The sequence below is a fragment of the Cynoglossus semilaevis genome, chromosome 4 (genome assembly GCF_000523025.1).
Source record: "Cynoglossus semilaevis isolate Cse_v1.0 chromosome 4, Cse_v1.0, whole genome shotgun sequence".
NCBI lineage: Eukaryota > Metazoa > Chordata > Actinopteri > Pleuronectiformes > Cynoglossidae > Cynoglossus > Cynoglossus semilaevis.
In genome coordinates, this window is record NC_024310.1 from 18,475,514 (window position 1) to 18,492,053 (window position 16,540).

General features: G+C 37.5%; 1 protein-coding gene and 3 non-coding genes across 5 annotated transcripts; all 4 read right to left on the minus strand.

The window, feature by feature from the left end:
• Positions 1-3,251: 3,251 nt before the first annotated feature.
• p2ry6 (pyrimidinergic receptor P2Y6) lies at positions 3,252-11,495 on the minus strand. 2 transcript variants are annotated; one of them, XM_008309783.3, is made up of 3 exons: positions 11,198-11,495; positions 4,218-4,633; positions 3,252-4,066 (listed from the first exon to the last, which is right to left on the minus strand). In XM_008309783.3, the coding sequence occupies exons 1-3, from the start codon at positions 11,210-11,212 to the stop codon at positions 3,391-3,393; spliced, it is 1,107 nt and encodes a 368-aa protein (XP_008308005.1). In that variant the 5' UTR covers positions 11,213-11,495; the 3' UTR covers positions 3,252-3,390. The 2 variants fall into 2 exon arrangements, with proteins under 2 accessions (XP_008308005.1, XP_024911067.1); XM_025055299.1 differs by lacking the exon at positions 11,198-11,495 and adding an exon at positions 9,385-10,687.
• On the minus strand, positions 6,334-6,406 carry trnaa-agc (transfer RNA alanine (anticodon AGC)). Its single transcript has one exon. It is a non-coding gene; the product is annotated as a tRNA-Ala (tRNA).
• trnaa-agc (transfer RNA alanine (anticodon AGC)) lies at positions 7,045-7,117 on the minus strand. The gene has a single exon. It is a non-coding gene; the product is annotated as a tRNA-Ala (tRNA).
• Positions 7,618-7,690, minus strand: trnaa-agc (transfer RNA alanine (anticodon AGC)). Its single transcript has one exon. It is a non-coding gene; the product is annotated as a tRNA-Ala (tRNA).
• Positions 11,496-16,540: the final 5,045 nt, after the last annotated feature.

Sequence of the window (16,540 nt, forward strand, 5' to 3'; positions counted from 1 at the left end):
TGCGAAAGAAAGTGCTGTTACATGATGTATTTCCCCATGACTTCATAAAACTAATATTATACAACTGATATAGACATAGTTTTACCGCTATCATTGTTTTGTTTAGTTTTTTACAGGAAAACAAATTAAAGTTGTTTTTGCATTCTTTGTTTTAGCATTTGTTAGCATATTTAGCCGGAAAATACTGCTATCAGCTAAATATATGGCACACTTCCAAGTGCACGTTCATATTTCAGCCGTTGTGTTTTTATGTTGTTAGTAAATCAGCAGTCAAGGAAAGAAAAAGAGGTCAAAGAAGGGGAAAAAAAAGTTTACACCGATGCACAATAAACCCTCTGTGGTCGCCTTTTGTTCCGAGGGGGGATTCTCCGTGTTGCATTCACTCTCACTGGAGTAACTAGAGAGATGAATGAATGAATGGGTACAACAGCGCCCTCCGCGGTTCAAATGTAGCCTCTCAGCCGAAATACATGCCAGAATTTCCATTATCATTGTGAGAAAGATAGCACATGCAGTAAAGTGTGGAGTCTGCAGTACTGCGCAGATATAGATTTAAGGCCAGAACTTGGTATTTTGTTTAACGGAGTTCTGATTAAAGCAAATCAAAAATACGTCTCCTGTTTTCTTAGGTCAGAGTTTGTTTTGAAATTCTTGTGGTTTCGTTTGCCACAATTTTACAAATTGTAAATAACAATCATTACTGATACCCATAATTAGTTCTTAAACAAAAATAAAAAAATCACTGTGTGGTTTGTGGTACTGCTGTTGCAACATGTGGATTTTCATCAAAGGATCACTAAGTACCGATCGTAACATAGAAGAATACTTGTTGGAATTCCTAAATTCCAAAATTAATTTATCAAAGACTAAAAGATGCAGACTATATACAGTAGATGTGAGTGCAAAAAAAGGGAACTCTTATTTTCTTACATTTTGAATTTTGTTGCTCAGAAAAAGATAACTACACCCACAAAACCCACCATCTAAATTGTGTGCTAATTAGGATGCCACAGATATAAATCTGCATTAATTAAAACAAACATTTCATATCAATAAAGACAAGTTGGCTTTTCCATTATTTGCTGATTTTAATGACAGTTTCTAGTCATAATTACTATTTTAGAATTTACTTAGTTGCTGCAAAAGCTTACTCTAAATCAACGCTATACACAATATGACGTACCTTTATAATAAATTATTCACTGTTGGAGTACAAAAATGTCTAACTAAATAATACTGACACGAAGGTTGGCACAGTACTCAACGGTTCACATCTATTCACAGTGACTACAGGCACAAATACACACACATGGAGGAAATAAAATACACTGAATGTCAAAAAAAGTTTGATTAAACTGACACAGAAACACAGCAGTGCAGTCATAGCTTTGCTTCATCCTAGAGCCCAGTGCACAATAGGCCAAGTTTAGATGAATATACAGTATACGCTACAATTATCATGCTGTTCACATATACAGTTTCTAACATTATTCAACAACACACAACAAAAATCCCCGTTCACAGTTAAGCATGTACACAGTGAGGCACAATCACAAAAAAATCCATCAACAATGCCATGTCTCTTCATCAGTGCAATTTAGAATCAGGTGTAACGTCAGACAAACATACACGATTCTCTGCAGAACAGAGAATTCTCACATTTGAGTGCTAAGGAAAATGTCTAAAATTAAACTTGAAGGTAGTTTCTAAAACAAAAATAGAAATATGAAAAAGAATTTAATGTTTTAAATCAATACTTAGCTACAGTAAAAAAAACAGTTGTAAGCATTAGAAAAAAACAGTGTTTCCATTTGCACTAAATGCTGTTCATTTCATAAAGAATATTGATCACAATTTGACAAAAGTCAGTAACAGGGTTCATATACATTTATACATGTAGGACTTCCTACTATACACAGCATATTTTATACACAATCAAGTACTGAACAATATGCATGCTTTTTTAAGTGCAGACCGAATTGTCATTTTATTATGGCATTAATGTGGAGTGGCCATGTCTGTGTAACAGTTAGCGGGGAACAGTGTACATGTGCTTTAATTTTGACCCACAGATAGTGTGTCGATCTGTTACACGGTTCTTGAGCTAAAGGGGTTCATTGGTCTACTACGATATGTAAAAGTACATTAAAAATTACAAAAGAAATTTTTTTTATTATTTCTGCAGTTTGGTCTCCACCTAGTGGAGGCTATATGCTATTACAAGCTACATCATACACCATTATTAACATTGCCAATATTAGATATTTTACCGGAAACCAGTTACCAGTTAAAATATCATGTAAATTAACCCCCCCTCCCCCCGTTGAAAACGTACCTGTTAACTAAGTTAACACTTTAGTCTTGAGCTAGTTTTCTTTCTATTCAACACAACAGTGTTTTCTCTCCTCTCTCTCAGATTGGCTCAGGTTTTTCCAATTTGATTGGATGAAACCAGTACCGTAGCAGCTTAAAAGAAAATAAACAATGGACTACATTTTGGGAGTTGTCAAATATTTTCTACTGGTAAATAAATATACCTACGATTATTGGTCCCAATTTATTCATTTGTCGGCCATTTTAATGATCCCACAAATAATTCAGTAGTCTTCAGGGGAGGGTGGTAAAATTGTATACCTGTGGTAAAATTGGAGAGTAATTGAATTAAAAGCATAGAGGATCATGTAAACTAAAAAAATGTAATGTGCCCCCTGGTGGGCTGGTAGTTGTACTGTTTGTTTACCCAACAATATATTATGTATGTGTATTATATATTAATGAATGTTTTTTGAATGGTAGTTGTACTGTTTGTTTACCCAACAATATATTATGTTAATGAATGTTTTTTTTTTTTTCAAAGTCCACCTTGATGAAACGTTGCCATTTAAAAGCATGTTTGGAAGAGGCTTAGAGATAAAACATTAGCAGTAACACTGTATATTTGGTTACAATGCCCTGTGTAAAAAGAAAAACTTTAGGGAAATTAGTTGAACTGATTTCCCAACACTTTATACATTCATTTATAGCCTTAAGTTATAAATGATTATTTCTCATGCTGAAGCCTCAACATTATTTCAAGTGCATCTTAATTTGAAAATAGAATCATCTTTTTTTGGAAAGTTACTTACATAATATAATATTTTAAAATGTAATGCAATTTTAGGATTTCATCTCTCACTTGAAAAACTAGGTTTTTCAAACAATTGGCCAAATTTATTTAAACTCCTATTGTTACATCATTTTGCCATGTCATGTTTTCGCACCGTTGCCAGAAATAAGTTGTGTTTTGTATTTTTTCTTTGTTATTTTTTTTGTGGCCACAGGGGATTGGAGCAGCCACCTAAGTTTCTTCTGTGCTTCGGTTACGGTTCGGTCAGAGTTCAATCTCTTTGTTCACACAGTGCTGTTGACTTTGTCCCTGAGAGTTGTGATCTTAAGTACAAACCTCTGGGTGCTCTGTCGGTATCGTGGCTGTGTGAAATAGAACAGAATGGGGTCCAGGAAGCTGTTCATGCTGGCAAACGGCCTGGTACTTTTGTAAATAATGGAAAACAAGTTCCTGGTCTGGCACGGTGCACCAGGTAAGGAACGTATCACCAGGTACATGGTCTTAGTGAGGTGAAATGGCAGGAAACTAATGCAGAAAACCACTGCCACCACAATGATCATCCTCACCGCCTTGTCCCTTTTTTCCACACTGGCTGCGGCGACGCTCTCGTAAGACAGTGGGCGGCAGAGGATTTGTGCCATCCGACAGTAGCACGCCATCACACCCACAAAAGGCAACAGGAAGCCGAGGAAGGTCAGAGTCATACCGTAGGGGAAGTAGTTCACAGAAAACCGTGGAGGACTCAAATCGTAACATACGGTGCGGTTACGCTGGATTCCTGTTGCAGCATAGTGAAAAGTAGGAGCACAGAGGAGGCCGACCACCACCCAAACACCTAAGCAGATGCACCACGTCATCCTACGGCCACCCTGGTTGTGCAACACCGCCAGAGGATGGCAAATGCCCACATAGCGCTGAATGCTGATGCAAGTGAGGAAGAGAATGCTGCCGTGCAGATTACTACAAAAAGAGAAGAAAGACAAGTTTTTACATTTTTCAAACACTCAAAATTAATTCACAAGGATGTAAAAAAAAGAATTAAAGTTGAAATTGTCCACATCCAAGATAATTTAGGAGGACAAAGCTGGACATCACTCCTCAGACAACTCACCTATAGAACTGAAACCTGACCAGCTTACAAGCAAATTCCCCAAAGGGCCAGTAGTCATTACTGCCATAGTTGTAGATGAGCAGCGGCAGCGATGTCACATACAGAAAGTCGGCTATAGCCAAGTTCAGCATGTAGATGTTGTTATTGGACAGGTGTGGTCTAGTTTTCCATATCTTCAGTATGACAGCAGAGTTAAGAGGGAGGCCCAGCAGGAAGACGAGGGTGTAAACCGTGGGCAGTAAAATGCGTTTAAACTCTTCTTTATAGGTGCAGTGAAGGATGTTGGTCCCACTGAAGTTGCTGATGTTCAAAATAAAGGTCTCGGCTGTGTAAGGTTCTGTATGGTAAATACTGGTGGATAAGATGTCCAGGGACGTTTCAGTGAGGGAGTCAATGAAATGTGGCATCTTCACATTCTGAAAATGAAAGAGACAGATCATTTAACACAAATAATAATTCATTCATCTTCTGAAGCTTTGTCAATTTAAGGGTTCCAGGAATGGGGGATTGAGCCAAACCAACAGGTGCCAGGTACACTTGGATATCTCACCAGTCTATCCTAGGGCCACAAATGGAGACAAACAAAAATTCACACTGGCAATGTGGTCAATTTGGAGTGAACAATTAATTAGTTATTTACAATTAGTTACTGATCTGGATTTTTTGGATGCCAGAAGCAGAAATACCTGGAAATCCCCTAGCAAAGAAAGTGAGAACATGCAAGAGTGGAGATCAAACAAGCCAAATCAGTGAACTTCTTGCTGTAAGGCAAGACAAGAACCACTTTATTCCCTGTTAAGGCTTGTATTTATAATAATTAAAATAATTAAATTGATATACATTTAGTAAAAAAAAAAAAAAAAAAAAGATACATAGAATGAAAAGCAAAACTCCTCCACAAGAGGACAGCAGAGGCCAGTACTTGTTAAAGTCATGTCCAAATGTGGGGAAAAGAAACACAAAGTCCAAATGTACTTTGTTTTTTACCAAATATCTTTTACTTGTTGGTAAAAAAAAAAGAAAAAAAGAAACCTCAAAGTCATAGCACAATGTTTTGTCTTCCCATAAAGTGTAATAGTTGTATAATGTCAACCTAAACTCATATTAGCAACTTACTAAATATATAAATAAAAGAGAAACACCAAATGCAGCTAATTTGGTTACATTTAATTAATTGCCCTGTAGATTTTAAAAATAAATGCCAAGAACCAGCAGGGTTGGTCATGCAAACCAAACAATATGCTTTTCCTTCCAACAAGTACGGAAATGATGGCATCAACCACTCCATCCACTGCTGGTCAGAACATGATTCATGGAATTTTACAACCAATCTGCTCCTGTCAGTCAGCAATCCTGTCGACATTACTGGATTTGTCTTTTCTAACATGTGTCATACACTAAGCTATTCAGTAGAAAAGACTTCACAAGAATTCTATTTAACATTGACTCATACCTATGTCAGAGCTTTGACATAGTTTTAATTTAACAAGCCTTTATTGGTTTAAGGTTGATGACATCACGAATGACTCCATGATTAGAGTCTGTGCCAAGACTGTTTACTTTGTTGGTGGTCTGGTTAAAGGCATAGTTCATGGTTTTGACATGTGCTTGTTTGACTCTAAGAAACTCTCTCTCAGCTGATTTCTTGAACTTTTTCCAACAGCAACAGATAAGATTTAACCTTTTTAATAAAAAAAAAAAGCCATAAACAACGCCATGTTAACAAAGTTTGTTTGCATGTCTTTGTGCCAATTTATTCCGGGATTAGAATTATTTATAGGATATTAGGTTCACCATCACATTATTCATATTTTTGTTTTTAAGAATAAGAAGAGGTTAAGTGCCTCATGCATTGTGAGAATGCAGCACTTCAGACCCATGTTCTGCATTGGTTTAGTTCTGCTGGTTTAATAGTCCCAACCAAAAAACAAAAAAAATGTCAACCCTGTTTTCTTCTTTGTCAAACTGTTAGTTTTGAACTGAAGCATTGTTAAAGCACTTTGAGGTACATGCCTGTACAAAATGTGCTATATTGATAAAGTTATTATTATTATTATGTGATGTATATTTTACAGATGACATAAATGCACCACGTATCAGTGGTCAAAATGTTGCCTGGAGAATGCGGGCATCGATCCCGCTACCTCTCGCATGCTAAGCGAGCGCTCTACCATTTGAGCTAATTCCCCTTGTGAAGGGAACGCACCCCACCAGAAACCGTTAAACACAGGTCACATGTCAGTACAGGAATAGTACTACCAATGTACTGCAGCAGGAGCTGCTGACAGCGACACTCCCTCCACACTGTTAATCTCCCTTGCTGACACACACACACACACAGTCACACATACACACACAAACACACACGCTTTCACTTTGTTAGGCAAGACGTGCTGTTTACTGCCCTTGAGTCTCCCTGAAGACAGAGCTGAAGGTCAGTTGTGATTAAAAATAAAAGCTATGATTGTGAAATTTTAATGGCAGACTACTGTCACTGAAGTTCCACTTCTGAAGAACCCAGCAGCATTAGAGAGAGTATTGTGAGCCCCCATGTGATGTTGCTAGTAGTGTTTAGTGCTAGTAAACATTTGACTGCCTGTTAAATAGGCAAATGGAATCATTTATAGCATTATATTTAGTACCACATTTCTGTACATTCTCTGTGAAACACAAGGGGGTTTATGAGTAGTGAGAGTTTGAAGTACATGAGAGCTGCTGTGGCCTGTCTTCAGAGTTAGCCTTTTCTGCTTGATTTAGTTCCACAATATGATTTTTACTTTACCCATGAGGGAAATGCACCATATATAGGAAATCAAAAAGAAGAAGCTGGAGAATGCGGGCATCGATCCCGCTACCTCTCGCATGCTAAGCGAGCGCTCTACCATTTGAGCTAATTCCCCTCTGCGCAGAAAGACAAGAAACCATTTCAGATGGGAAACATCACTTTAGTGCTATGTGAATGATACTTCACAAATAATTGTTATTAATCAAACATTTTCTTTGTGTTTTTTTCTGTGTTTTTGTGGTTGCTTGTTGTTTTTTTTTTATTTAAACATGGAGTAGGGTAGACATTACACAGAAGCTTTTCAGCCATGTGTTCAGTGTCAGCCTGCTGCTCCCACACCCAAAACTGCATCAGATGTGAAACAGATGCCTATTTCACTGACTATGTCCATAAGAGTATTTCTGGCTTAGAACATTTGTCAGTTTAGAGAATCATTCTGGTTTAACTGGTTCGTATCTTAATGTGTGGCTGTGCCATGCAAGCAAAGCAACTTCAAAACTGGAGAATAACACAATAGACCTGGTCAGTTTGGGTAATTCATGTGGGTTAACTTGGCCCTTGTTTTAATTTTTGTCTCTTCCATGAAAGCAATGCACCACAGTCAAAAATGTTGCCTGGAGAATGCGGGCATCGATCCCGCTACCTCTCGCATGCTAAGCGAGCGCTCTACCATTTGAGCTAATTCCCCTGTAGGAAGCTCATAATATTTTATATATTACAACAACAACAAATATGCTGTGAAGTTCAAAACCTGAATGCAAAAGTGCAGATACAATGTTATCTCACTGCATTAAACTATGCACACATTATGTATGATCCAAATATCTATGGTGTAGTGTCACTAATATATCATTAATATATCTATATATATCTATATTCCCTTTAATGTCAAAGAGAAAGGTTTCTATACTAGCAAATATAAACTCTAAATAACAAAAAAATCTACTTGAATAATCTTTGAAGACTTTTTAAACAAGCTCAACTATGATACATGTCAAATGTTCCTCAACATCTGACCTTCCAACAAAATACAGCACACAAACACACGTGTGTCGACTCATGAGGAAACACAGATGATTAAGCTGTAATGAATTTAAGTAATGAAACTGAACAAAATGACCAGGAAGGAAACAAAACCCCATCATGGCCAAGGATACGCAGCAAATTACATGCTTGCAGATGCTCATAAATTTGTCTGGAGTACAGGCAGTCAAAAAGACATATGACCAAATAGGCAACACATGCACACACAAGTGCAGAGACAAATATAAACATCCTCTTTGCTTTGATAAACACTGAACATTATTTAATTTCCCAGCAAAGGCAGGCGTACACACAGCTGCACCAGCACAATTTCACGTTACAAATGTCATTTTGTCGTGATTATCAAATACACACACACACATTTCTAATTATCTTAGCTAATGTGAGGGTTGGCTATTATGGGTCTATGAGTCAAGAGAGTGGGCACTGTGGTCAGCTCACAAGAGACATTTAAAAACCAATCAAATGCTCCATAAATAGAGAATACAACTACTGGTTTATTCCATTAAACCCCAACTGGAGTCAATTAAGTAGAGCTATTTGAATACTCCAAGGACAAAGGTAGTTACAAATGAAAATGCACATCTATATAATTTAGTTAACATTTGTCAATAAGTACAGTCGCAGTTAAATCTCCATCTGCAAAAGACTTCCCACATTAATGTGATGAAATCATTATATTTTCCAGGCCTTAAGCAAGTGCATGCATGCTCCAGTGAAATCTTTAAAATGAGGAGAAACAGAATGACTCTTCTGTTTGTCTCTTCTAGTGGGGAAGTAAATGTGGCTGCGATGAAACAATGGAAATACCAAATAGACACAAGGCAGTAGGCTATAGGACAATGAAACCAGAAAGAGGACAAAGAATAGAGATTTCATCATCCAGTCTGGATTGGACGCAAACTATGGTTGCATGGTTAGCAATTAATGATGGGATGATTTTTTATGACATCTCTAGACTAAACCATCCATGAAATAAGCAGTCAATCTTCAGCTCCTGACATTACACTGACAACAACATTGTTGCAATTTGCAATATGAGACAGAAAGCGTCAACCTGTTTTAAAATGTCAAAATTCACATCGAGAAGCTGTGCTTAGTGTGTAGCAGCCGCAACAGCAGCAGCAAAGGTTAACAAGGTCAACAAAAGTGCGTGCATATGTAAGTACATATTAGCCACCAGGTGTTTATTGTAAAAAATTCCACACTAAAGGCGTAAAGGAGTGGTTCTGATCTGACAGATTTACAACCTTCAAGTTGCACCCCCCCCCCCGAACCCCGGACCGCTACACACACAAAGACAAACTTTAAAATTGTCATGTCTGTTCTTTGTCTTACCTTTTCACTTTTGTAATAACAAAACCCAGTTCATAGTAGACACAGAGGTGTTTCCACCAGAAGCCTTTCCAAAACTTTCACTCTACATGATGCACTAATTCTCTTTGCTACTGACTGTGCACCTCCTAATGCACCTCTCTCTCTCTTCTCTACGCTCCTGCTTTTGTCTTTGCACTTATAGTACATTGCTGTCTACACTAATCTTTACACATTTCTCCTTGCTCAGCAGCTGCAAGTTCACCCCATACTTCCTGTCCATCATGCAGCTCTCCTGATTGACACATGCATGCAATCAAAAACAAACAAGTCATCTGATTTTGGCGCAGTTACCGGACAGAGACACAGAGCAACTCTAACATAGTCATTGGCAGTAGTCCTAAACATTCTCAGAGGGGTAACCGTCAGGTTCTGAGCATACTGTTAAAGAGCAACTAACCCCGTTGTTTGGGCTGATGTCCTGGGTTTGTGGTGTAGGGGGGAATGTAAACGCAGCATCACTTAAGCACAAAAAACAGACTAACTGTCTCGACTGTCCTCTCATTTAGTCTTGTCCTGAGTACACGTCTGACAGTCTTGACGAACCCTGCAGTATTTGCAAACCAGATTACTAAGGATTCAAAATGGCACTTTGAAACCCTTCGAGCTGCCCTTAATTTTACTTAGACTGGAGAAGACAGGCTTGTCTCTGTGCATTTTCTATCATTTGTCAATATTAGGAAACTTCAGACTGTTTGTCCTCTCAGCTAATCCAATGATCTTAAACTTGTCCTTGGATTTGTCGCTTTTTCAATCTTAATTCTGCTCTCTCTCTGACAGACAGACCCATTGAAGTCTGACCGAATGTCTAACAAAAACAATCTTTGGATATACAGTGACACAGATATTGTCATCATTACTTATATATCATAAAGCAATTTGCATAATCCAATTATCTTATTTAAAGGAACAATACACGCAACATATTTTTAGTTTCTTGTGTGTGTTTGTGTCTTGAGTCACCATCACCTGCTTTGACCTCAGCCCTGGATAATATTTCCTTCTGTTTTGGCATTCATTTACAGTAAAGTAATCTTGTAATGCAGTGAAAATGTTGCACCGGTCCATTCCTGTGAAACATTATACTTGACGTATTCTCAGAGGACCAAGCTGTGGACACACCATTAGATCTCATACTACTTTGAACATTAAAAAGCAATTTAGGTTTGCAATATTTATACAAGGAAAAGTGATACAGAACAAAACACTGACAACACTTTTTTTTTTGCCTCAATGCTTTGATTTAACGTTTTTTTAAAAATGTGAACCATGCATAAATCCCGCCAGGCCAAATGAACCACATGCAAAAAGTAAAAAAAATTGAATCCCCTCGTTAAAGATGAGATTCAAAAAGTAAAAAAAATTGAATCCCCTCAGTAAAGATGAGATTAACAACAAAAAAAAAGGACTGCTATGTGTCTTCTGAAGTTACTAATTGCTTGTAAGGTCAGTCTAATATTACACAATAATAACTGCATTAAAACATCAAGCATAAAACAAAGTGGTTTATCCAATCCTGGCAAAAAGAAAAAAGAAAAATTCTAAGGCTGTAGAGTGAGCTGGAGTCAACACCTGCAGTCATTAGTTGATCGCAGAGTGCACCATATACAGTTCTCCAATAAAGGGACATTCACACTCACATTCAAGACCATGGTCAATTTAGAGTTATAAAATCAACATATTCCTTCGTCATATATAAGAACATTGAGGTACTTGGAGTCACCCGAGAACCAAATCACTAAACTAATTCAAATAAAATGAAGAAGTTTAAATTTACCTTGGATGAACTCATAGACTTTAACAAGTTGGCGGCAGAGCCATTGTATGGCAAACACTTGTCCCGAGTGTGCGTCAAACAGAACAAAGCAAAAACAAACTTAAACGCCCCCGTGAAAACGCGTGTGATTGAAGTCACACTTAAGTAGGGTTATTTGTTTAAAAAAACAAGAAACGTCGTGTGTAAATAAATTTCTATACAAAAGTTTCCTTCCAGTACCGAGCTTCTGTGAGACACCGTGCAGACGCTCTGAGTCTGTTTCAGTCTGCTATCAACGGCGCGAGACCAACCAGCCGCGCATGCGCACTGGGTCATGCACTATAAAGCAGCCTCGGCGATGATGACTGAAGGCTTCCACACATTGATAAAACATAAAGGTTGACTCACAGTGCTACCAGATGTTAAAGCTCTTCATAATGTTCTATTTATAACATTAAGATACGAAGAAAAATAGAAACAAGTATACAAGTGTTTTGTAATGTTTAATTTGTAGAGTAACTGAGCGTGTATTATTTAACAAAAAAAAATGGACTAATGACTGCAGGGCTCATCCTTAATATTTGTTTTTCCACACGTGGAGAAGAATGTGGCCACATGTGACCCAGACTGCCTCCAGATGTGGTTTCAACCTGTATGAGCCTGTGAAGCGTCAGCATGTGGTTGTTGTTCCAGTGACTCTTTCCTATGATGGACTTATTTTTTGCAACATTGCGTTGCAAGTAGCTGATTTGCAATATTAACACACACATTATATATTTTCGTATATGTATATATATTTTTACTCTGGGTTATTTATTTATTTATTTATTGCCTCAAGTTTATTTGTTGCACACCTATTCACTGGACTATTTTATTTTCTGCCCATATGGAAGCATAGGAATGTGTACATTAAGACAAAGCCAACAAAAACTATAGAAAATCTCATGAAGGTTCAAATGTATGCCTTTCACAAAGGCCATTAATATAAGAAAGGTGTTTTTATCATCGTTTTGTTATTTGGTCATTTGTGCAGCTGTGTTATCAGCATCTTGAACACTCAAAAACAAATAATTTTCAGTTTCATTAGATGACGCAGCTGGTTGTAATCTAGAAACAGAATTCTACCATACAAGGAATTATCTGATGGAACCGTCGCTTTAGACATAAATGGATATGAAGAGAACCAGTTTTATTTGGTATATCTCTGTCAAGTGTACAGATAGAAATATACATATTCAGGCTCAATAGTATTTCAATGATTGAGAACCACTGTATTAATTCAAGATTTTCTTCAACCTGGCCTAATAAAACTTCTTGACGGACTCTTGTTTAACACGTGATTACAGTGTAAACCTGCAGCCTTCATACAGTCATCCTTCTGCAAGTTTTATCATGTGCTAAGAATCAGGCTTTAATTGACAGAATTGCAGAGAGTCATTGAGAGAAAACATAGGCAAACAGCCAGCATGTGTAACCACGCCTCAGCACGTTTGGATTTTATACTTTTACTGTTTCGTTGTTTGATCACTCTCTACTGAGTTTCCTGCTCAGGGTCCGGTCTTCTTGGGAATAACACTGAGGCAGCTTGAGTCACATGGGAATGCTGTGATTATCCACAGATTGAAAGAAGTGGAGTGAATAACGACTGTCTCACTGGTGTGTGTTGAATATGAAGGACAAATGATGTGTTTATAGGATTAAATACAAATAAAACCACATTCCCATAGCAGCAATCTAAGTTCTGTATACAGAGATTTATCTACAAAAAAGACAGAATATTTACTTCTCTTGGTTTATACACGAGGGTTTTCTTCTTTGTTCTTTCAAAGTTTGGCCAGGTTCCTGCTTTAGACACACTTGAAAAGTAAAACCAGAAGTTAAAAGTTGTGTTTTGTGTTCCTTCTGGTCTGGAGGTCATGGTGCTGAGACCTGCAGAAAACACTTGTTATTCCAGTGACTTCACGTTCCTGTTGCCACTGCACACACAGACCAGTCTGATGTGGGGTGAACTCTTGTTTTGGCTGTGGCCACTGAGTAATAGCTTCATGATTTCCATTTGTTAACAGGTGCTTCAATGACACTGCACGTGTACAACTATTACACTGTCTCTTCTTCAACAGATTTCCTGCAGCTGCCTACGTAGACCAGTGTTTAGACTCCACTCTAAAATCCTCTTGGTGTTTTTCCTCCCGGGAATCCAGCAGAAAAACATTTTTTCTCCATGACACTATTCTTTTGAACTTGTATGAATCAAGTTTTCCATGTTTTGGAAACAATTTGCCAGGCATTTTCACTCAAAACATTGCTGTTATTAAGAGCGTACAACTGAAAAGAAATGCTCAAATATGGCATATAATCCACGAATAAAGATTATGAGGGTTGGTGAGACAGTGGTAGAATCTCCACCTCTCTAGCAGAAGGTCAGGGGTTTGAGTCCACAAATCCTGGCCGATAAAGTTAAATGAGAAAAATCTGAATGCAGACTGTGGCTGTGTTAAAGATGACTCCTCAGCCCAAAAATGTAAAAGTCCAATGACCAATAAAAGACAAGGTAACACAGTGAGTGCCTCATAGAATATTATATTTTTCTCTCAGCGTCTTACTAAAGAGACTTTACAGTCACTTAGACAATTGGATTTCTACCTCTGAAAATATATGCTTGCGAAAATCACACTGACAGTTGACCAAAATCCAGCAAAGCACTTTTTTGGAATTGGCTCATCAATCAAGTCCAAACCATGACGGGTTCAGACAGAGGAAGTGTCAATTTTCTTTCAGCAACAAGTGAACCATTGATTACTCAGCATATTGCACAATGACAGGGTGCGTTTCTCCACTCATTACGTCCGCTCGGTGGCACGTTTGACGCAACAGCATTGTCAAGGAGGCATTAAAGTTGATCAAGCCGATTCTAATGTTGTGTGACTGTTTGTATGCGAACGATCGGTCTATCGCACAAAATCAACCTCAGGGTCAACAAAGAACAGGCGGAAAATAGAAAACATCCGGTGATTTCCAGATTTCCAGGCGCTTCATGGAAGCTGAAGGTCAGGATCCTTGAGATAAATGAAGAAAGACAAACAAATGAAAAAAAAAACTGTTTTCAACACAGCAGAGCTGCTGAAGTCATCAGAGTTTTTCAATAAGAAACAACAACAATATTTGGATTCAAACTGATCGGTTTGTTCTAGTTGTGTCTGTTAGACTTGTTAATATGCTCAAAATATCACTGCAGGTACAAGGCAACACACACTTGCTTTTTTTCAAATTTTAGAGTTTTGAATTTTAACCCTATAACGCCAAATGTATCATATTTGATACATGAGTTTTACAGCCCTCCATATGAGCAGTGTGATATTTCTTCCCTAAAAATCAGATGTATACAATCAGGTACATGCAGTGCACAGATAATTCAATAACGGATAGTTATTCACTCATTAGCGGGTCTTCCAGTGACACATCAAGATTCCCATGACTCAGGATTTGGACACAGATGGTTTTTGAAGAAGATCTTTGTCAAGTTTGAAAAAGTTAAGATAAGCAAAAAATGTTTTTACTGAAACATCAATAGGAGTAGTTACTGGGTTGATGCAATGTGAAAATACTTAAAATTTCATAATCTATGTTTCAGAAATACCGTGTTGAAAATGACGTATCAAATTTGATACGGCGGGTAAACAAGGTCATGTAACTCTAAATCAGTCAACTGTCTTTTTATTCATCAAGCCACATACAGTTTTTTTATTTTTAAATTATATAATCCTCACAAGAGCTGAAGGAACAAGCAACATACAGTTTTTTTATTTTTATTTTTTATAATTATATAATCCTCACAAGAGCTGGAGGAAGATGTATATATATACAGTATATATATGTGTGTGTGTGTGTATCTGTGTATATATAAATATGTATATATAATATGTTTTCCACCCAACCAGTTCCATTAATGACTTTCTCATTACTGCATTACCAGACTTCCACCCAACCAGTTCCATTAATGGCTTTCTCATTACTGCATTGTGGTAGTACTTTTTATATTTGCAATTACAAATTTGTTTGTTTTTTATTATGTTTTTGTTTGTTGAGGAAAAAATAATCTTTGAGCATTGTGACCTGATGGCTCAAATATGATACAAATTGAAACTCATATATGGAATATGCTGATTTTTTTTGTATGTTTGTTTGGAGGGACCAATAAAGGGTCCAAGTTCAAAGAATTGGAATTTTTGTGAGCCACTAAAGTTCTATTTTTTTTTATCAATGAGGTAGATGTATGTAGATACATGTCTCAAAACCTGTTCCCCCATACTGGTTAGCACTACCAGTCCTACCAGTCCTCTCCTACCTGTGCGACGATTCTTCATCTACTTTATTTGTATGTGACTGCTGCTTATCCAGTGTCCTATTAGTTTACCATACCTGCCAAAACGACATACCCTACCCTACTGCACATGCTCAAAAGAAGAAAAAAAAACACTTGATTGCATTTGCTGATTTATTTAAATTAATTCACGGCTCAGCCTCTGCCATAGTCACATTAAAAGCTGTCCTTGGTGATCTCAGAACAAGTGGGCGGAGCATAAGTGGCTCATTACCTTTTAATGTAAAGAGGCAGAAACTAGCTGCAGAGAAGAGTGGAGTGAAACAGGTGTGTAAAGAATCCAGCTGTCATCAATCCCTCTTTTTTTTCCAACTAAAGCAGGTGACTAACATTTCATTTTGACATCACATAAGTGATATATCCCCTTTATGACATTTCTTTCGAAGTCCTTCAAATACTTTGTAGTTGTAAAGCCACACCTGTTTTTCTTCGATTGTCAAACTGGGACATCTGGCAAAACAAACAATGTGCGTTTGTGTTTTTAACAACTGCAGAATGTTGTCAGAGGAGCTGTCACCTGCTTTATGACCACTGTTGATTTTCTTTGGATCAGATGTTGTCAAAGCAGAACATTCAAACGTGCACAGGGACTTAAAAAAAAAAAAAAAAACGCATTTCAGAGCAGTATATACAGCTACTCTAACTCGTGTTTAAAACAGTTTGGTCATTTGGGCCATTTGTTATTTTCATTTAAACCATGAAGGTACTCAAATATTATACAGTATAGATCAGGCGTAGGCTACGTTTTTGACTCGCGGGCCACTGTTGTCCTAAAATTGAACAGGGGGGCGAATCAGGAGCAGATAGAGGGAGCGTTCCTGTGAACTAGGATAAATGACAACGCTCCGTTATGCATAAAGGCCAAAATGCTAAAATGCTTTTATCATTCATTACGCCATGTATTGGGGAAACGTGGGTATTGCAGGGAAACGGCAGAAGTATAATGATAATATAAATAAATTATGTAATTTGGAAAAGTTTAG

Excerpts from the sequence above, each read along its gene's own strand:
- p2ry6 (XM_008309783.3), bottom strand. Across the intron at positions 4,067-4,217 it reads GTCAGGTTTCAGTTCTATAG|TAATCTGCACGGCAGCATTC; the intron begins GTGAGTTGTCTG and ends CTCTTTTTGTAG.